The following is a 20,728-nucleotide window of genomic DNA, read 5'->3' as shown; positions in this document are numbered from 1 at the left end:
GCAAAAATAGTTTCCCGCTTTTTTGCGTTAAAAAATCGACCGAAGTTGATCAGTTTCGTAAAAAAGTTAAAAAATAAAATATTTTGAAAAGTCGACCGGCTTTGGTAGGTTTTTTTACCAACCGACTTCGATCGATTTATCGGTCGGTTTTTTGACCGACCGAAGTCGGACAGTTGGCCGATTTTCGCCAAATTTCTAGTAGTGTCATCCGACCTATTCGATACCATCAAGATAATTATTTCATAAGCAAAACTACGTAATTCTTGCGTTTATCTCTATCATATCCCACTAACTTCTCTCTACCAAAGGTAATATGTGAAATATTTGGCAATCATTATTTTCCTAGAGCACATCTATTTAGGAATCTTTTCAACTTCAACAAGCTGTAGTTGTCAACCCGCAAGTTATTTGAAGATTAATCTCACCTACAAGCAAGTAAGATCGAGTAGGGGATGTTGAGTCAAAAGATACATCAATAGCAGAAAGAAAAGCAGCTACATCATGCACACACGTAACTCCTATTATTCATTTTAGCTTAAAAGAATATTATTCTTGTTAACCAAAATACCTAATTAAACAAGAAAATTAAGATATAGTCATATAGAAATCATTAACTATCCGAAATATATATGAGTCTCATGTTCTCGTCTGTAATGATTAAAGATTGTACTTCGTTTTCAATTCGTTGATGGTAAAGAGAAGAATGTATTTATCCAACACTACAAGAAAGGTAATGTTCATCACATGACTGCAACTGTTCGGTTTATTAGAAGGCTTAAGCCTATAAATATATATTCTATGGATTAATTAACATCATCAACTAATTAAGAGTACACCCCTTAATTTTCTCTCTCTCTCATAAAAATGTTGAGGTTTAGCGTAAATCTCTTGAAGTTAGTCATTTTGCTGTTTTTACTAATCTGTTGTTTGGAGAGTGCAATATGCAATGAGAATTCTTCTGTCTTTAATGTATTAGACTATGGTGCTAAAGGTGACGGTACCACAGATGACACCAAAGTAAGATGATCTATAATATAGTATTTCATAAAATTGAAGTATATGATTATCTCATATAAAATATAAAATTTTAAGTCGTTAGGAATGCTAATATTTAATTATTTAATTATGTCTTTAACACGTGTTATGCAAGCTTGGTTGTTTATTGTAGTAAATTGCGTGAAATTTTTTAAGAGTTTAAATTCTATGCTTTGACGTTATAAAATATATTTACACAAGTATGACACTTAAAATATAATTTCATGTAATTGTACTTATTCGTGTTGACTATTAACCTAAAATAAATGATAGTAATGTTTTATAACAGGTTAAATTATATTGATTGTGTAAAAAACCATACAAGATAGTCTATATAACTTAAATTTTTTTAATAATAAGTGGCAATGAGACTTTGAGCTGCTTTGATATCATATTGAAGTGTTCGGACATATTTTATCTAAAAGTAATTATTAGAGACTATATTTTGGTATTACTTGATTATATCTTCAACGGGCAATGATAAACTTATTAAAATCTTGAAAACTAAAACCCTAGGAATAAATTATTTCATTTTTATACATTCCCTGGGTACCAAAAAAAAAATTAAAAAGGAGTTAAATTACGTAAGCATGAATAAAGTATAATGTTTTCTTTTTAATCATGCCAACAAAATTGTTTACAATAAAACCTGACCAACTAATTTCACAACCGGTACATGACTGTAGCGTTTTCTGCATTACATGTCTCTTCCTCATACTTATTTCTATTACTTTTTCTTCTACATGGTTACTTAACAATTGTTGACAGACATTTGAAGCGGCATGGATAGAAGCTTGCAAAGTTGAAGGATCAACTATAGTGGTTCCATCAGATTATGATTTCCTAGTTGGACCCATCTCTTTTTCAGGACCACATTGCGAAGAAAACATTGTTTTCCTGGTAAATAATTTCAACCCATTTTAAATTAAGTTTAAATTATTGAAGTATGTGACAATCTCATTTAAAAGCTTAAGATAATTAAAGTGAGAGAGCACATCTTTATTTATATCCCAACACGTCCCCTCATGTGTAAGCTTAATTCTTTTTCATGGGATTTTTCTTTTAAATTTGAACTACATCTGTCCACTCTGTAATCATGTTGAAGTGTAAAAAAAATATACTTTTATTTACTTAAGTTTGCCTCTAACACAAATTATTCTTTCGAGATAACACATTGAGATTGGCGATATGTACCATAGATCTATATTTGTCTTATATCTTCTCTTTTTCTTTTGGAACAGTTGGATGGGAGAATTATAGCACCAACAAACCCTAAAATTTGGGGTTCAGGGCTATTACAATGGCTTGAATTCAAAAAGCTAAATGGAATATCTGTCAAAGGAAAAGGAACTATTGATGGTCAAGGCTCAGTTTGGTGGCAAAACACTCATTTAGAAGATCCTGATGATGATCCAAATTATACTACGCTATTTGCTTTGGTAATCACTGCTTCCCCTGTTTCAATTTAGATTACTTACTTTTTTATTAGTTCGTTACAAAAAGAATAATATATTTCTACAATTTGAAATAATTAAATTTTAAATTCTTTATTTTACTCATTTTACCTTTTATAAAAAATTGTTATAACCACATAAATATCATGGTTCCAAAGTTTTTGCCGTTTAAGCTTTTAAGACCATAAATTATAAAAAATTTATTTTTTTCTTTAACTTCGTACCGAATCAAACTAATTCTATTATAATTGAAACGGACGGAGTATTACTTTCTCTATTCCTTTTCTTTCCTTTTTGGGGTTTGAGAAAAGGTTAGAATTTATACATCGATCAGTGCACTTTTGGATAGAGAAAGTAATACTTCATCCGTTTCAATTATAATAGAAATAGTTTGACTCGATACGGAGTTAAAGAAAAAAAATAAAAATTTTATTAGTAGTTTAAATTTTAAATTCTTTATTTTACCCATTTTATCTTTTATAAAAAACTGTTATAACCACATAAATATCATGGCTCCAAAGTTTTTGCCCTTTAAGCTTTTAAGACCACAAGTTATAAAAATTTTATTTTTATTTTTTAACTCCGTACCGAGTCAAACTATTTCTATTATAATTGAAATGGATGGAGTATTACTTTCTCTATCCAAAAGTGCACTGATGTATAAATTCTAACCTTTTCTCAAACCCCAAAAAGGAAAGAAAAGGGATAGGTTCAGCAACTGTCACTTTTTATTGCTTAATTGCCTTTAATTGTGCTTGGACAGACAAGTAGCACAGCAAAAGGAAAAATGCCCAGAACCAGACCAACAGTGAGTTCCTTCTGCAAAATTACATAGAGTTTAAGTTATATATTACACCATCACCGTAAAGAATTTTTTTTATCATCGGGTCATATTTACCTTTACAGCAGGCAGGAATTCTGTCTTATTTCAAGATTACAAATCTCACGTTTTAAGAATATGTACCTTTAAATATCTTTTGAATGACCTGATATAATATAAAAATTCTTTGCACTGACGATGTGTATAACTTAAATCATCAATTACATATACATGTACCAAATCATTCGACAAAAAGTAGTAGGCTCATTAAAGTTCCTTAAGTGGATTTTTCATTTTGTGCAGGCTCTGAGGTTTTATGGGTGTTCTAATGTGGTAGTAACAGGCATAACAATCCAAAACAGCCCTAAAGCACATCTAAAGTTTGATAGTTGTGTGACTATTCAAGTTTCTGGTATCACAATTTCATCACCAGAAGATAGCCCCAATACAGATGGAATTCACCTTCAGAACTCCCAAAATGTTGTTATCCATAGCAGTGATCTTGCTTGTGGTAATATTTTAGTCTATATGTTTTAATAATGGTACCTTTTTACGCATGATTGTTTTTCTTTTATAAACACAAATGAAAGGGACCCCTTCATAACAAGAACAATAATATAAGAGTTTAAGTCAATGTATTGACTGGGGACATCAATATCTACATAATCATGCCTTGATGTATAAAGTAATTACATGTAAATTTCTATGGTAAACGTGAACTGTTAAATATCTTATAAAAAAAAGTAATAACATGCTATAGTAGGTTAAAATATATTGATCATGTAAGAACTTTTTATAATATGCGTCAATAGCTTACATTCATAATATAAAATGATACATGCCGAAACCGAAGGAAAACAAAAGGAATTAAGTTATATACACGTTTTTATATTACTCCCTACATGTTTTTTGCCGTTTAAATTTGTTGGAACCTTTTTGGTACGAAAGTTAAATTGACTAATTTTTTATGTAAATTCAGATATAGATTTTTTAAGCTTTTTAAAATAAAAGTTACATACGTAGAAACTATAACAAAAGTATTATAAGTCACAATAGTTAATAATTCAAAATATTTAAATACTATTTGCAAAAAATATAGTCAAATAAAACCTTGTTTAACTCCCAAAATATTTAATAATTCATTTCTTTTTAAACAGAGGGACTATATAAGTGGAGTTTACCTTGTAATAGCAGGTTAAATATAATACTATTTCTTATCAGGTTAACCATACACATTTTGCAGGAGATGATTGCATCTCTATTCAAACTGGAACTTCAGCTGTGTTCATTCATGATGTGAAGTGTGGACCTGGACATGGATTTAGCATAGGAGGGCTGGGAAATGACAACACCAAAGCCTGTGTCTCCAACATAACAGTTCGTGATTCCACACTACACAATACTTTGACTGGTGTACGAATCAAAACATGGCAGGTAAACACTAAAACTAAAGAGTTTAACTTCTACTTACTAAAAGAATTATTCTATTACATTGATACTGAAAAATTATTTTTTTGTTGATGATGTATACATGGAGAATAAGTTAAACCAAAACTAAAAATCCATTCCGGGTGATGATTTTTTGTTAGAAAATATTACAAAGCATGTTTAGCCAAGCTTCTTAGAAGCCAAAAGTGCTTATTTTAGATAGTTGAAATATTTGGTCAAACTTTTTGAAAAAAAAAAGTACTTTTGAGTAATAGCAGTAGCTACTTTTCAGAAGTTAATAAAAGTAGCTTCTTCCCGAAAGTACTTTTTGAAATATTGACCAAGCATAGATTGCTCCTCTAATATTATCAAAAGTGCTTTTCAAATTGCTTAATCAAACACAAACTGTTATTCTCTAAAAGTACTTTTGTAGAGAAACACTTTTAATAAAAATTACTTTTAAAAATAAATAGATTTTGAAAGTTCGGTCAAAAATGCTAGTAAATGTTACTCATTCAAATAAACTACAAAGTTGCTATTAGGCTGTCCTTTGAACGGATCCATAACTTAAATTAGATGGATTCTATCTATATGGTTCTTAGCACTTAGTTCATCATACTTTTAAAATTATGAATTTAGAATTTAATATTTGTGAATATATATAACAAATACTAGGTTCTGCTGAACGCACAGACAATATATTCCATTTGCTTCTGCTGCCCAATAAAAAAACAGAAGCTTTTTGGATTTTACTTCCAAAAAGCTTTCATGGTAACTAATTAAGTCTCTATAATTTGTTTGAAACTCCAGGGAGGCTCAGGTTCAGTTCAAGGGATCATGTTTTCGAATATCCAAGTTTCAGATGTGGAAACACCAATAATAATTGATCAATTCTATTGTGATAAAAGCAAATGCAAGAATCAGACATCAGCAGTGGCCATCTCAGGGGTTTCATATCAATCAATAAAAGGAACATATTCATATGAACCACTTCATTTTGCATGCAGTGATTCTGTGCCATGCACTGGTGTTTCCCTTGCAGACATACAGCTTAAACCTTCACCAAAAAGGGAACATTTTTATGGACCTTATTGTTGGCAAACTTATGGAGAATTGAAAACAAAGACAACCCCTCCAATTGATTGTATACAACCTGATCAAGACACCCCTGATTATGATTCTTGTTGATTTTCCTAGAGATTAATAAATAATTGGAAGGATTGTTCTCTCGTTCAGTTGCAAGGGCAGATGGGTTCAACCGAAACTAGTAGCTTTAGCCAAAACCCTATATATGTATTAAGAAATCTACTAAATATGAACAAATATTAAATTTTAAAACCCAATAACTCAAATAGTCAGTAGGTTCAATTAGCATCCTGAACCTATAAAGTTCAAATCCCGAATCTGCTATTAGTACTAGGACTAGGATATTGATGTACAAAATCCAGCTTTCTATATATATATATATATATATAGTATTGCAAGATGATTCAAAATTTAAAAGGTGTGACAAACTTATCAATTACACCGTATGTTCTCATCGATAGGTTTCTACTTGGTTGGAGCAAACTCTTGCAGTACTTTAATTTCTTCCATTTAACCAAGTGAATTAGCATAAGTAATTGTAGAGCTGACTTGAGTGTCTCTTCATTATTCCAAGAAAAAAATGAAAAGGAATTGAAAAGTGTCTATGAAATAAGAAATATCACAGCATTTTCTAGATTGAGCAACGTTTCAAGTTTTTTTTTATGATGGTGGTGTCCGGGCCAGCTTGCATGCACCTCGATCGAGTAACTGCTTCCTTCCACCAACACTGATACCAGGTAACTACTCACTAAGGCTTGGACAGATGAAAAGAAATCACCTAGTATTTTTTCTCCATTGAAACTTGAACCAGAGATTTCACGGTTCTCCCAAATCATTAGGTCACACTCTTGGGTGCGAGCAACAATTTAAATTAAAGTCGGTAGCTAGTAAATGTGACTGGAGAAACTCTGTTCCTTCTGAATCTTTTGTTGTCTGCTTACATTCTTGACATGAATGTCATTTGTAATTTGTATGCAGTGGTGACCATAGTGTCTGATCTACTACTGAAGATACAATTATACAATGTAGTATACTGAAGACAGAATGTAGTACAAAATAATTGTTACAGAACGAATTTATTGTGCTCCTGCCTTGTCTTCAAGTGTATGAACATTAGAATAGGATCAATACTATAGGTCACTTGTATAATTTGGCAGAGAAAATGAGCAATTAAATGAGTGACATGCCTCATTCTGGGTAATTAAGGCTGCTCTAATACGACTAAAATTGCAATTATTGGGTAAATCATTCTACTTTTCATCTAAAATTGGAGACAACTGATCTTTCTTCAAGACACCTACCTATAATCAAAAGGCGTGTTTTGGCCTAATGGAACTAGTTTGACTGCGCAAATATTGCAACATAACAAGCTACAGTAAAGCCTGGAGCTAATTGTGAACAGAGAATGATGAGGAAGAAATGCCTCAGAAAAACCCATCTTTTGAAACCTATGTGTTACTACTACTTCCTTCCCAAAAAAGGATTAGCAACGAAAATATTAAGTATCAGTGGTACGGGACTGATATGAAATCATCTAACTAAGAGGCCTAGACTATGGCCACTAGGCAATGCTTTAGACCTTCATACAGAAGAGCAAACCGAAGAAGAAAAAAATAGAGACTCATCCTCTGCCATGAGCTTGAATCTGAACTTGAAAGTAGCTAATACCTCTAGACGGATTCAAGATTGTGGCCAAAAGATGGTTCTCTCTCATTTCTAGTCTCGCTCTCTATGTACTAGTAGTTAGAAAGTTGTCACAACAGCTATGATAGCTAGAGAAGAAACTTTTCCTTGGGGCTCTTCATACCTCATCTCTGTAGCATATACTTCATATATATAGATAGTCTAGAAACATGTTGATCTTTGAATGTCGTTATAGAAAAAAGGGTTGGCAGGGGTGATGTTGATCCATAAACAAAAGCTTTTATGAATAAGAGTGTCATTCTATTTTTCTTCTGCATATGGCAGGACACGAGGAGTTCATTCGTGTATCAATAAGAAACTGAACCAACTCCAAGCCAAGATGCTTTTTAACATGGATTTAAGTTATATACACTGATAGTGTAACAAATTTTTACACTAACAATACGAAGGCACAGCTCATGACCAAACCCTTTTAGCTTCCCTTTGATGTATATTAATTACATACATGAAAAGTCAGTCTTAGACCATTAATATGTTAGTGGGACGCGGGCTTTTCTAAACGTAGAAGGTACTTCCTTCTATCTTTTGTATCGATAGTTTAAGAATTTAGAATTACAGAAAAATAGTTAATGCGTTTTTAGTTTTTTAAACAAAGTATATATTTTAGATTAAATTTTGTTGGCTGAAGAGGCAGATAAAAAGGACAGGAGGGAGTATAATACACATATCAACTGCAGAGTATACTCATCAATAAAGTATATCCTAATCTAGGTTGCAGTATTTTGTCGATCGTGCAAGAGTTTCAAAAGCAGTAGGACGCAACTAGTGATTGCCTTTAAGGCATCTTAAGGAATTTATAGGCAGCCCTACCAGCAAAAGGGTTCACATCAAAATTTACAAAAAAGGATTTCTGAGTCCGTGTCAACCCAAGAGTAGGAACTCCAAACTCTCAAAAGTTTTCATAAAGTTCTGGCAGCATTCTGGGAACAGTCTACAATTAAAAAAAAAATGAATCTCCGTAATTCATCACACTTAAAGAAAAAAATGATATATGCAGTACACTTATCTGTCATTGAGCCGTCCATATAATTCTCAATCGCTGATATCTGAATGAAGCATAGCGGTATTCCACAAACACAGGGAGTCGGTGCCTGCAGCATCTTTAATTGTCTTCGAAACTTTCCAAATGTCGAAGCACACGTCAAACTTTAACTTCACAACATCAGAACAAGAGGATAAACGATCCCAAGAAGATATTGTTCAATTAGTTTGATGAAGAGTCGATTGGGGCGATCACTTAGCGCACTCCCAATTTAGGACATCCGGCTGCAAGAGGCAAGTCCAAGTTCTCTACAGTCCTGAATGTCCTAGGAACCATCTTGTCAACATAAAGAGTTCCGTCTAGGTGGTCATATTCATGCTGCAAAATGCGAGCCTGCCATCCTGAAGCATCAACTTTGATTGCTTTTCCATTTCGGTCAAATCCTCCAACCTCTACTTCTAGGTGTCTTTCCACAACTGCTCTGAACCCATCAACGCTACAAGGAAAGGAAAGAATTCACTTATACCTCTGGTTATTAACTTGATAGGACATCTAGCAATTATATCATGTTTTGACCAATATAATATATCACTCTAAAAGCTCATAACACCCTGTCAAGGAGAACTTCAGATTCTTTTGACAGTTTGAACCTCCACATCATAGCACTGTTAAACTGCTTTGCAGTTTGCTAGGAGTTTTGCTAATAAACATTTTACAATTATAAAAGCTAAAAAGAAAAGCACTTATTTCCTGTTTACTATTTACAAAAAGTGTTCAAGCAAAGTAATGAAACTCATGACAATGTAAATCAACAAAGCTCTCCTTCACATGCCATCTCTTCAATAGGCGAAGTGAAATCTTCACCTCAAGGCACATTTACTTGCACAGTAAAAGAGCATATCTCTAGATTGGTAGTTCATTAAGAGTAAATGACGTGATTATCAGAACATAAACGTCAAGTAAACCTTGGTGATTGCCTCCACTGAAAACAAAAAAGTGCTAATTCCTGATAATTGTCGAGAAAATATTGCCTCTTGTTCCTTCTTTAAATTTCATAAGCCTTTGTTTCACATTTTTGAAGTGATGATAAATTCTGCTAGTTTATTACAGATAAACAAACAACTATTTTCCGCTTATGTGCTGTTAATGCATGTCATTTTCTGGATACTTTCCTAGGATATATTGATACTAAAGGAGTTTTAAGACTGCATAGTGCATATATAGCTGTCTTTCCGCAGAAGTGCCCCAGGCCAAGTAATTTGTACCACGCAGCATGCCTCTATGCCTGATATGGTCCTAAATCAATAAACTACTGCATTGTAGAGTTCAAATGTAAAAGACTTGAAGTTAGACTAGTTGCTTCTCTTACCTCAAGCACCCCTCAAAAAACAATGCAGTTTTATTGCCTTTCTTTTTAAGCTTTGGATTTATAATAACCTGCAAGAAAAGAAGAAAAATGAATGCATGGCATAAAACTTGGGCCTCCTATTTATCAAGATGATAAATATAAATGTTCACACACCAAGAGATCAAATGGGCGTCTGTCCTGTGCTTTGGTTTCATCTTTAGGAGCATAGCTTATATACTCATTTGTGTCTTCCAGCACAATCATCTGTCACTTGCAAGACAATCAAACTCAGCGACGGAAAACAATACTATGGAGAAACTAAGATTTTATTCAACAAACCTTTAAAGGAATACCAATTTGAGGAGCGGCAAGACCAACCCCGGGTGCATTTCTCATAACTTTCACCATCTCATCTATGATCTTTTGGATCCGTTCTGATCCAATCTCCCCAAGAGGAACGTCCTGAGCAGGCTCATGAAGAACAGGGTCACCAGCTTTCACGATATCAGGCAAGACTTGCTTTTTTTTCTCTCCCATACCAAGAAACCAACCAGCTCGAGCAGTGGTAGAACTGTAATTTTTCACAGATACTAAATCAGTGCATAAAGAAGGTCTACCTTGAAGATTCCATTGTATGAATACTGGTTTCTGGGAGTCGTGGATTTGCATTAAGTAGGAGGTCAGAGGCCTTGATTTCTTACAAGATTTCAAGTATTTTGGGGTGAATGGCACAGAAAGAACACGCTGTGCTAATCGCGGAATGCTCTCCATTACTAAATTCAGAGCCCACCACCCCAATAACACTGGTCAGAATATCCCGGAGTATGCACGTGCCTGCTGCACACAGTTTTTGTTCAAGAAAATCAGATGAATTGGCAGTAATTTCATGTCAGCAATATAATGGACCATACTGCCAGAGAACAACATTAAACAAAGCGCAATTTCAACAAAAATTGAATCTCCGGTGGTCACATAACAATTTATCGAACTCTTACAGATAAAATATGATACCTAGGAGCTACTATCTCCTCAGATTCTTGTGAATACAGCTAGATCAAACAGATCGAAATGTATGATTAATACTAGTTAGTTTGGCTATAATTGTTTGATGTGTGTTTGTGACTTAGCTTTAGAAAAATGCAGCAGTGTAAATTGATAACATTGGCCAAGAGAATACAACAAGAGATGTAAATAACTGATAGTAATGCATTATGAAAAGATGCCAAGTTTTCCAGGTAAACCATATATTTTCATTCAAATAATCAGAAGGTGCAGAATCTAAAGTTAAATTCAGACTCGTGGCAGTTCTTATCTCAGGTGGCTTGTATATCAATCGAAGATCTTTGGTTGAATTAAAAAATCCCTAGTTTGAGGCAAGATTCAAGAAACAATATAGTGCAGTGCAGCAATGCAGGGGCACACTGAAAGAATTCAGCCATTCACTTCAATGGCAGAAAAGCAAGAAAAACAGAAAGTTCAGAAGTTTAAACAACTAAAAAGGCCCCCCTTTCTTGCGCTACTAACAATTTGCTTGATTTCTTTCTTTGTTGGTAATGTAGGAGGGGATTTCAATGGCCACATCGGAACGACTGCTGGGGATATGGCAAGATGCATGGCAGCTTCGGTTTTGGGGATAGAAACGGAGGAGGAACTTCACTGTTGGATTTTGCTAAAGCTTTTGATTTGGTGATTAGAAACGGAGGAGGAACTTCACTGTTTGATTTTGCTAAAGCTTTTTTTTTTTTTTTGAAATGGTAATATATTTGTATTGAATAAGTAAATGGTTACACTAAAAGTGTAACCTTCTGATAGTTACAATGGGGTAGCCAGAAGAGAGACCTAAAATTCTATTAGACTCACAGTTGGTCTAAAACATAAAAAATTAACTCATTCTCTTCTAGACATTCCTGTTTACACCAAAAATAAAAGAGCATTAGACAGCTCATCTTTAGTTTTTGAATTGAGCTATGATTGTCCTCGAAGCATCTCTGATTCCTTTCTTTCCATACTGTCCACCATATGCAGGCTGGGACAATCTTCCATCTCTCCTTCTGACTGGATTGTTCCCCATCTCTTTTCCAACTGGTTAGGAATTCCTTGATTCTCCTTGGCATCACCCATCGGATCCCCCTCAGGTTGATGAAAATCTTCCACAGTTGGTCAATGACACTATAGTGCAAAAAAAGATGGTTGACTGTCTCCTCCTAAGCTTCACATAGGTGGCATCTGGACCACAGCTGATAACTTCTCTTAGTGAGATTATCTTGTGTCAGTACTGCTTCTCTTGCTAATAACCAAGTAAAACATGCAACTTTGTAGGGAATTCTTACTTTCCAGATCATCTTCCATGACCACCAATCATTCTGGCTGTTAGACTGGTTAAATATCTTATAGGCAGATTTTACAGAGTACTTGCCCTCTTTTCCTCCTTGCCAGATCACCCTATCCTCAGAGTTAGATGTCCCTTTGAAATGTTCTAAAGTGTTATAAAATTCTGTCACCCTTCGAATTTCCCAATCATTCAGGAGTCTTCTGAAGGTGAGATTCCACCCTTGGCCTGTCCATAACTCTCCCACATGTGAAGCTTGCTGTTGATTGAGGTTGTAGATGCCTGGGAATAGCTGCTTCAGGGTTCTTTGTCCTAACCATTTGTCTTCCCGGAAAGAAATCTTCATTCCATTGCCTACTTTGAGCCTAAATTTATTGTAGAATTTTGGCCATTGATTCTGATAGATCTCCACAGGCTAACCCCATAGGAATTGTTCACAGTTTTGGTTGTTCAGCTGCCTTCCTTTCCATACCTTACTTCTATCACATTTTTCCACAACGATTGTTCTGTTGTGGCAAACCTCCATAGCCACTTCATCATCAGGCTTTGGTTTTGGATCTTCAGATTCCTAATCCCCGTACCCCCTTCTTTTTTGCTTGTTGTGAGAGTATCCCATCTGACTAGGTGAATCTTGCTCTTTTCACTGGCTCCTTGCCACAGGAAGTTTCTTCTCAATGTATCAAGTCTTTTTGCTACACTTACAGGCATAGGGAAAAGGGACATCATATAAGTTGGCATAGCATCCAGAACACTGTTGACTAGTGTAAGTCTCCCTCCCAGTGATAAATAATGGCTTTTCCAGCTGACTAACTTCTTTTCACACTTCTCAATTACACCATTCCAAATTCCTTTAGACTTGCTTTTTACCCCAAGTGGCATTCCCAGGTAAACTGTTGGTAGAGCTCCTACTTTCCCTCCCAAAATATCCACCAAGCTATGAATCTCCATTACTACATTACCTGGATAGATAAAGCTCTTGTTCCAGTTAATATGTAATCCAGAAACAGCTTCAAAAAGGATGAATATCACTATCAAAAATAGCACCTGGTCTCTATCAGCATCACAGAACACTAGAGTGTCATCTGCATATTGTAGATGGGACACTTCCATAGAATCTGGAATTCTTGGGTTCACTTTGAAGCCCTTAATCCAACTGTTGACTTTGGCAGATTTAAACAGACTATTTAAACCTTCCATAGCGAAAATGAATAAGAATGGGATATAGGGTCCCCCTGCCTCAAACCTCTCTGTGAAGAAAAAAATCCAACAGGTGATCCATTTATCAAAACTAAGAATTTGATAGAGCTTATGCAAGCCTTGATCCATCTGACCCATCTCTCATCAAAGCCCATCTTCAGCACGACTCCCAGCAGAAACTCCCAATTCAAATGGTCATAAGCCTTTTCTATATCCAGCTTGCACAATATACCTGGTTCTTTGCTCTTCATTCTGACATTAACACACTCGTTTGCAATCAACACAGCATTCATGATTTGCCTTCCTTTGATAAAGGTCATATGTTGAGTGTCCACCAATTTTCCAATGACTTTTTTGAGTCTTTCTACTAGTATCTTTGATATAATTTTGTAGAAGCTCCCTATCAAGCTAATAGGTCTGAAATTTTACAATTCTTTGGCTCCCACTTTCTTTGGAATCAGAGCCACCAAAGTTGCATTAAAGCTCTTTTCAAAAGTCCCATTTTCATGAAAGTGTTGGACTGTTGCAATCACATCTAGGCCTATCACATCCCAGCATTGGATGTAGAATGCCATGGTATAGCCATCTGGACCTGGGGCTTTGTCCCCTGCACATGCTTTAACACTCTCCCATACTTCTTGTGGTTCAATTGGGCTTAGTAGCATCTGGTTCTCTTCTGTGTTGATGGTGGGACAGTCCCTTAGATTGCATTGTGGTCTCCACTCCTCAGTCTCTGAGTATAGGTGTTGGTAGTAGGCCAGGATCTCTCTTTTAATATCTGCAGGGTTCTCCACTGTTTCTCCATTCACTAGTAACTTGTCAATGTTGTTACATCTCTTGTGTGAATTAGCAGTTCTATGAAAGAACTTGGTGTTTCTATCCCCTTCATTCAACCAAACTGCTCTAGATCTTTGTCTTCATGCTATCTCTTCCTTCCTGGCATTTTCCTCAAATTTTATCAATAAGGTGGCTTTTTTAAGTTTTTCTTCTTCATTCAGAGACCTCAAATCTTGTGTCTCTTCCGGTTCAACTAGTTGACCCAACAATTCTAGTCTCTGCATCTTAAAATTGTCTTGAGTTAGTTTGCTCCACTCTTTGAGTTTCCCCTTCAAAGCTTTCATCTTGAAGGCTAGGATAAAGTCAGGTCGACCTTCATAGTAAAAGGACTTTCACCAGCTTTTAATTTTTTCACTAAATCCTTCTGTCAACAACCACCAGTTTTCAAACTTGAAATAGGACTTGACTGGTTCCCAATTCCCGCTTTGGAGTAACAGGGGGGAGTGGTCTGATGTAACTCTGTGAAGGATTGACTGGTTAATTCCGCTGAACCCTACATCCCATTCTTCTGATACTAGGAATCTATCCAGTCTAGCTACAATATTGTGGTCAACCCCTTTCTTCCATGTGAACCTCCCACCCAGCAGTTGTAGGTCGACTAATTCCATATTATTGATGAATTCTGAAAATTCTAGCATTGACCTGGTGAATCTGTTGCAATTCTTCTTCTCTGATGGATATCTTATTGTGTTGAAATCCCCGCATACCACCCAAGGCCCATTGAACAGACCTCCAGCAGCACCTACCTCCGACCAAACTTCTTCTCTCTCCCTTCTATCATTAGGAGCATAAATGCTAGACATAACTCGACTAATTCCATATTATTGATGAATTCTTAAAATTCTAGCATTGACCTGGTGAATGTGTTGCAATTCTTCTTCTCTGATGGATATCTTATTGTGTTGAAATCCCCGCATACCACCCAAGGCCCATTGAACAGACCTCTAGCAGCACCTACCTCCGACCAAACTTCTTCTCTTTCCCTTCTATCATTAGGAGCATAAATGCTAGACTTATGCCAAATGTACTCTTGTGATTTTTCACCTAACTTGATTGTTATGGAAAAAAAACCACACTACTGACCTCCCCTTCCCATACTCTGTTGTCCCACATAATGAGAATACCACCTCTAGTGCCACTAGCTTCTAATTGAGCAAACTTTACCCACCTATTAGCCCATAAGTCTTTAACAATCTCTCTTATTTCTCGTTCTATTTTGGATTCTTGAAAACAGTAGATATCTGCCTTCCAACTGTCAATCATATTTTTTATCAACTCCCTCTTTCTATGTCTATTAAGTCCCCTAACATTCCAAGAAATAATTTTGATCATCATTTATTATCTAGAGCTATATACCCCCCTGCTTCTTGTGCCATTACTTTTGAAGTTGCAAACTCAAGTTTCCAGAAGAGGCAGGAGCACTTGATTACCTTCCAAAGTACGTTGGCCAAGACCCAAATTGATTATCTTCTCCCCAGGAAGTGTGATAGAGGTCTATGCGCGGATTGCAAGATTATCCCAAGTGAGAACCTCACGACCCAGCATAGGCTCTTCGATGGACTTAGAGATCATGCTGAAGAGGAAGAAGAGGATGGTGTGAGGTTGATGGAAGATCAGGTGAGGAGTCTTGACTAAGGACAAAGCCCAAGAGTTGGGGAGAAGTTGTTGGCTATGAGGGCCTGGAAGAGTAGTGGAGACGCGGACGGTATGTGGACCATGACGGCTAACTGCATTAGGGAAGCTGTGAGAGAGGTGCTAGGAGTCTCGAACGGTTACCCTTGCAATAGGGGACGGGTGGTGAAATGAAGAGATCCAAGGAAAAGTGAAAACCAAGCAAGCAGCGTATTTGAAGTTAATGGAGAGCACAGACGAGGAGGAGAAGAAGACGAACAAAGAGTGGTACAAGAAGGCTAAGAAGGAGGCGAAGTTAGCGGTCCGAAGGCTAAGACTGCAGCTTTTAGTTGTTTGTACGAGGAACTTGGGGTCAAAGGCGAGGACAAGAAGCTATTCAGGCTAACCAAGGTCACAGAACGGAAGGCTCGTGATCTGGACCAAGTGAGTTGTATCAAAGACGAGGAAGACAAAGTTTAATTGGAAGAAGCACAGATTAAACGAAGATAGCAGACATACTTTCATAAACTTCTGAATGAGGAGGGAGGTATGAACATTGTGTTGGGTGATTTGGAGCACTCTTAAAGTCGTCGAGACTTTGGGTATTGTAGGCGCATAAATATTGAGGAGGTCGTGGGGGTTATATGTAAGATGAGTAAGGGCAGAGCGACCAGGCTAGATGAGATTCTAGTGGAATTTTGTAGGTACGTGTGTAGGGCAGGCTTGGAGTGGCTGACCGGGTTGTTTAAAGCCATTTTTAGAACGAAGAAGATGCCTGAATAATGGAGGTGGAATACGATGATTCCGTTGTACAAGAACAAAGGTGATATCCAAAATGGTAACAACTATAGGGGTATTAATTTCTTAGCCATACTATGAAAATTTGGGATAGGATGGTGGATGTGAGGGTAAGGAGTACTGTGTCTATTTCTGAGAACCAATTCGGATTCATGCTGGGACGTTCGACTACGGAAGCGATACCTTGTTAGGAGGTTGGTGGAATAGTACAAGAAAAGGAAGAAGGATTTGCATATGGTGTTTATTAACCTAGAGAAAGCACACGACAAGGTCCCAAGGGAGGTTCTTTAGAGATGTTAAGAGGCTAAAGGCGTTCTTGTAGCATACACTAGGTGATTAAGGACATGTATGATGGAGCTAAGACTCCGGTGAGGATAATGGGAGGAGACTCGGATCATTTTTCGGTTGTGATGAGGTTACACCAAGGATCTATGCTAAGCCTTTTTTATTTGCCTTGGATGGACGCACTGACACGTCATATTCAAGGGGAGGTGTCCTGGTGTACGTTATTCGCAGATGACATAGTTCTGATTGACGAGACGCGGGACGGTATTAACGAGAAGCTAGAGGTTTGGAGACAGACCCTGGAGTATAAAGGTTTCAAGTTGAGCAAGGACCAAAACAGAATACTTGGAGTGCAAATTCAGCAACGTGACAGAGGAAGCGGACATAGACGTGAAGCATGACTCATAAGTCATCCCTAAGAGAGGAAGTTACAACTATCTCGGGACAGTTATCCAAGGAAATGGGGAGATTAACAAGGATATCACACATCGTATTAGGGAAAGATGGATGAAATGGAGGCTAGCATCCGGCGTTATGTGATAAGAAATGTGCCACCGAAATTTAAAGGTAAGTTCTATAGAGTGGTGGTCAGACCGATTATGTTGTATGGGACAGAGTGCTAGCTAGAGAAGAACTCCCATATACAGAAGATAAAAGTAGCAGAAGTGATGATGTTGAGATGGATATGCAGGCATAACTAGGTTAGATAAGATTAGGAATGACAATATCCGGGTAAAGGTGGGTGTGATCCCTGTGGAGGACAAGATGCGGGAAGCGATGCTTAGATAGTTCAAGCATATGAGGAGGAGAAGCTCAAATGCCCCAATAAGGAGGTGTGAGCGGTTGGCTTTGGTGGGTATGAGAAGAGATAGAGGGAGGCCAAAGAAGTATTGGGGAGAGATGATCAGGGAGGACATGACGCAGCTTCAACTTACCGAGGATATAGCCCTTGATAGGTGGGTGTGGAAGTCGAGAATTAGGGTAGAAGGTTAGTAGGAAATTTAGCGTATTTATGTGTCGTACTGGAGGTTTTAGAGTTAGTCTAGTAGTATTCTTGTTCTTAGATTGTTAGTATTACATGTTGTTTTCCTACTATCTTTCACTTGGGTTTTCTAGTATCTTGTTGTTGTTACTACTTATTGTTGCCGCTTCCTTCAATCTAATTTTCTAGGTCTTAGATTGTTGTTATTATCTTTCTGGCCTTTGTTGTTGATATTGCTTGTTTCTATTGTTTCTTTTCATCTTTCTTGAGCCGAATATTTCTGGGAAAATAGCCTCTCTACCTTTCCAAGGTAAGGTGTACGTAGTATGTACGCTCTATCCTCCCCAGACCTCACTTATAGGATTCCACTGGATTTTCTGTTGTTGTTGTTGGCAATGTAAATAACTCATAGATCAAAAACAAAAAAGCACATTTTATACTTAACCCCGGTATTACCCCCAGTATTACAAAGATAAATGCTAACTCTATTTAACTTTAACTTGTCCACGTACAGAAAAAATGAAAAAGCGATGAGTAAAGAATTTATGTTCTATGCATTGGCAGTGTAAAAAATATTAACAATCATGTCACTTATTAAATAATCAGGTAATTACAGGTAAATGTAAATCTCTTGATAAACTTTTAATTGGTAATCTGGTAAAAATGATATGCAGTGTGCTATTACAGGTTAAATTAACAGATAGTGTACAAAATATCAGCGTATCAAATTAGGGGCAAAAAAGAACCTATAACATGTCTGTCACCTTCTCCATAAGTTCAGACTACTGAACAACAATTATCTAAAATAGATTAAGCAAAATTAAGCAAGCATAACAAACCATCATAGGAGTAGTATTTTTCTCCAACAAGTTGTGAAGTGGAAACATAATAATTCAGCGAAGCAAAAACCCAAACACCAAGCAGACACCAAAAACTCAATAGATATACCTTTATCTGGTAGCACCTGAAACAATGCAAACCTTCAGCACCACTGGCCCAATTCTCAGGCTATGAGCTTTATTCCTCTAGTCTCGTGAACCCAATAGAGAAAAGAATGGATGTTTAACACAAATGTAGAGGAATAGATAGAGAAGATGACGTATGGTGATTGCATCTTGGGCTGAGCTTGTCCATTTTAATTGCTTTGGTCTGGGCTTAAGTAACAATCATGGTCGGGGATTGAGCCCAGTAAAATACGGGAAAATTACATTATATAATCGCTCTTAAAATAATAGCCAAAAAAATATATTTTTTATATATGTATATTCTTTATGTTATATACAAAAATTATTTTATATACTATTTCGATTATCGAATATAAATAATTTATGGCATAGGTCAAAAGTGATAATAGCCCGGTAAATAATGGACTAGTTTTAAACCCCACAATAGATTGCGGATACATGTAATTTGCAAGTACAAACTCGATACATTTGTATATTGAATTACTTGAAATTAAATTGGAATAACGTTTCAATATCAGTGGAAAACTTTTAAAGTAAATAGAAGCAAAATAATATGTTTGCACAGAAACTTTGTTCATTAAACCAAACTGACAATGGGTTTTCTGTGCTTTAGGCATCACGTATCCAGAGTAATTCAGACGCGCGGCAACTAAGATCCCACTTGCTTAACTAATTTTAGTTTTATACTAGTTAAATTACCCACGCTTTGTGCGGTCAGACATCAATACATTACAAAGTATTTTTTTTAAAACAAATTTAGTTGAGATAAAAAAGATAGTGCAATAGAAAATTAAATCCAAATAAAAATCATCACACAGTAATTTAATAATGACATGATTATCAAGGTATAATTTTCTCAATTGGGAAGAGAAGTCCATGCTCATCATGTTGTAGAGAGGGAAAACAAAAGTAACCTAAGACTTTGAATCCTGTTAAACGTTGTTTATAAATAATATAAGTTATTTTAGATACTATTTATTAGTGATAATTGCACACAGTAGTTAAAGTGAACTTTTCATGTCCGATGAAGCAACTTACTCGTTGTTGCAATGTAAAAGACATTATGTAGCAAATATTTTTGTTGTGAGGCCATGCATGAGTTCCTTTACATGGCATTAACATACTCCTATAAAACTTGTCCAAAAAAAATTATTACTGTCGAAAATAAATAATTTAGTGTAATAGAGATATTATATTTACATTTAATCGACCCTTTAGATCGTATTAGAGTGAGTCAAATTTTATTTGCGTCAAGCCTTATTTCACTTGGCTAACGCGCAAATCCCGTGAATGTTGTAAATTATCTCATAGTCACAAACAATACAAAATAATAGAGTTACAACCACATATTAGTTATTTTTCTATTACAAAATATTCAATGATATCATTTTCCCTTAGTGAATTTCTTTGAGACAACCAAAGAAGAAATCCAACATCACCAAAGCTTAGATAAAGAGATTACTGTTCACTGCGTTTAAAAAATAATATTCAAAAACAGAGAAGGGAAACCTTTGTTAGTAGTATCTTAAGAAATTTGCATTTGATTGCACACAGTTGTTGTCAACCGACTACAACAGTTGCGAGTTTTAGGATGCAGAGTACGCATGCGGGCGTCTTAACCGTCCTTCACAACTTTGATCTTTTCAAAAAATTTGTTAATGATTTAAAATAAAAAAATAAAAATAAAATTAAAAAACACAAACATAGGAAACAAATAATAAATTGATGGAATGCACAACACAAATATGGGTCACTTGTGCCATGAATAATAGAATCAAATGAGAGTTTTTTTTGTTGAGGGTCTACGAGAAATAGTCTTTCTGCTTTCTTGAAGGAATCAAATGAGAGTTTTTTTTGTTGAGGGTCT

The 20,728-nt window shown here is 35.9% G+C and overlaps 2 protein-coding genes across 4 annotated transcripts; one reads left to right on the top strand and one right to left on the bottom strand.

Annotated features, from left to right (window-relative positions):
- Positions 1-640: 640 nt before the first annotated feature.
- On the top strand, positions 641-6,167 carry LOC104220093 (polygalacturonase At1g48100). 2 transcript variants are annotated; one of them, XM_009770908.2, is made up of 7 exons: positions 641-730; positions 1,804-1,935; positions 2,277-2,474; positions 3,253-3,297; positions 3,613-3,820; positions 4,553-4,743; positions 5,548-6,167. In XM_009770908.2, the coding sequence occupies exons 1-7, from the start codon at positions 689-691 to the stop codon at positions 5,923-5,925; spliced, it is 1,194 nt and encodes a 397-aa protein (XP_009769210.1). In that variant the 5' UTR covers positions 641-688; the 3' UTR covers positions 5,926-6,167. The 2 variants fall into 2 exon arrangements, with proteins under 2 accessions (XP_009769210.1, XP_009769209.1); XM_009770907.2 differs by lacking the exon at positions 641-730 and adding an exon at positions 842-1,017.
- Positions 6,168-8,293: 2,126 nt separating this feature from the next.
- Positions 8,294-18,952, bottom strand: LOC104220094 (peptide deformylase 1A, chloroplastic). 2 transcript variants are annotated; one of them, XM_009770909.2, is made up of 5 exons: positions 18,845-18,952; positions 10,197-10,694; positions 10,032-10,121; positions 9,879-9,946; positions 8,294-9,005 (listed from the first exon to the last, which is right to left on the bottom strand). In XM_009770909.2, exons 2-5 carry the CDS (start codon positions 10,626-10,628, stop codon positions 8,765-8,767), a joined length of 831 nt encoding a protein of 276 aa, XP_009769211.1. In that variant the 5' UTR covers positions 10,629-10,694; positions 18,845-18,952; the 3' UTR covers positions 8,294-8,764. The 2 variants fall into 2 exon arrangements, with proteins under 2 accessions (XP_009769211.1, XP_009769212.1); XM_009770910.2 differs by having other exon boundaries at positions 10,197-10,691; positions 18,845-18,932.
- Between the last annotated feature and the right edge of the window lie 1,776 nt (positions 18,953-20,728).

The sequence above is a fragment of the Nicotiana sylvestris genome, chromosome 11 (assembly GCF_000393655.2).
Source record: "Nicotiana sylvestris chromosome 11, ASM39365v2, whole genome shotgun sequence".
Lineage (NCBI taxonomy): Eukaryota > Viridiplantae > Streptophyta > Magnoliopsida > Solanales > Solanaceae > Nicotiana > Nicotiana sylvestris.
The sequence above is the reverse complement of the archived record's forward strand: the minus strand, read 5'-3'. Positions and strand labels throughout refer to the sequence as shown.

Bases quoted from the DNA above. Each gene is read 5' to 3' on its own strand.
- LOC104220093 (XM_009770907.2), top strand. From the start codon at position 865: ATGTTGAGGTTTAGCGTAAATCTCTTGAAGTTAGTCATTTTGCTGTTT. The intron at 1,018-1,803 runs GTAAGATGATCT...AATTGTTGACAG, and splicing joins GTACCACAGATGACACCAAA to ACATTTGAAGCGGCATGGAT. The intron at 4,744-5,547 runs GTAAACACTAAA...TTGAAACTCCAG, and splicing joins TACGAATCAAAACATGGCAG to GGAGGCTCAGGTTCAGTTCA.
- LOC104220094 (XM_009770909.2), bottom strand. From the start codon at position 10,628: ATGGAGAGCATTCCGCGATTAGCACAGCGTGTTCTTTCTGTGCCATTC. The intron at 9,947-10,031 runs GTGTGTGAACAT...CTTTTCTTGCAG, and splicing joins GACGCCCATTTGATCTCTTG to GTTATTATAAATCCAAAGCT. The intron at 9,006-9,878 runs GTAAGAGAAGCA...CTTTCCTTGTAG, and splicing joins TTTTTTGAGGGGTGCTTGAG to CGTTGATGGGTTCAGAGCAG.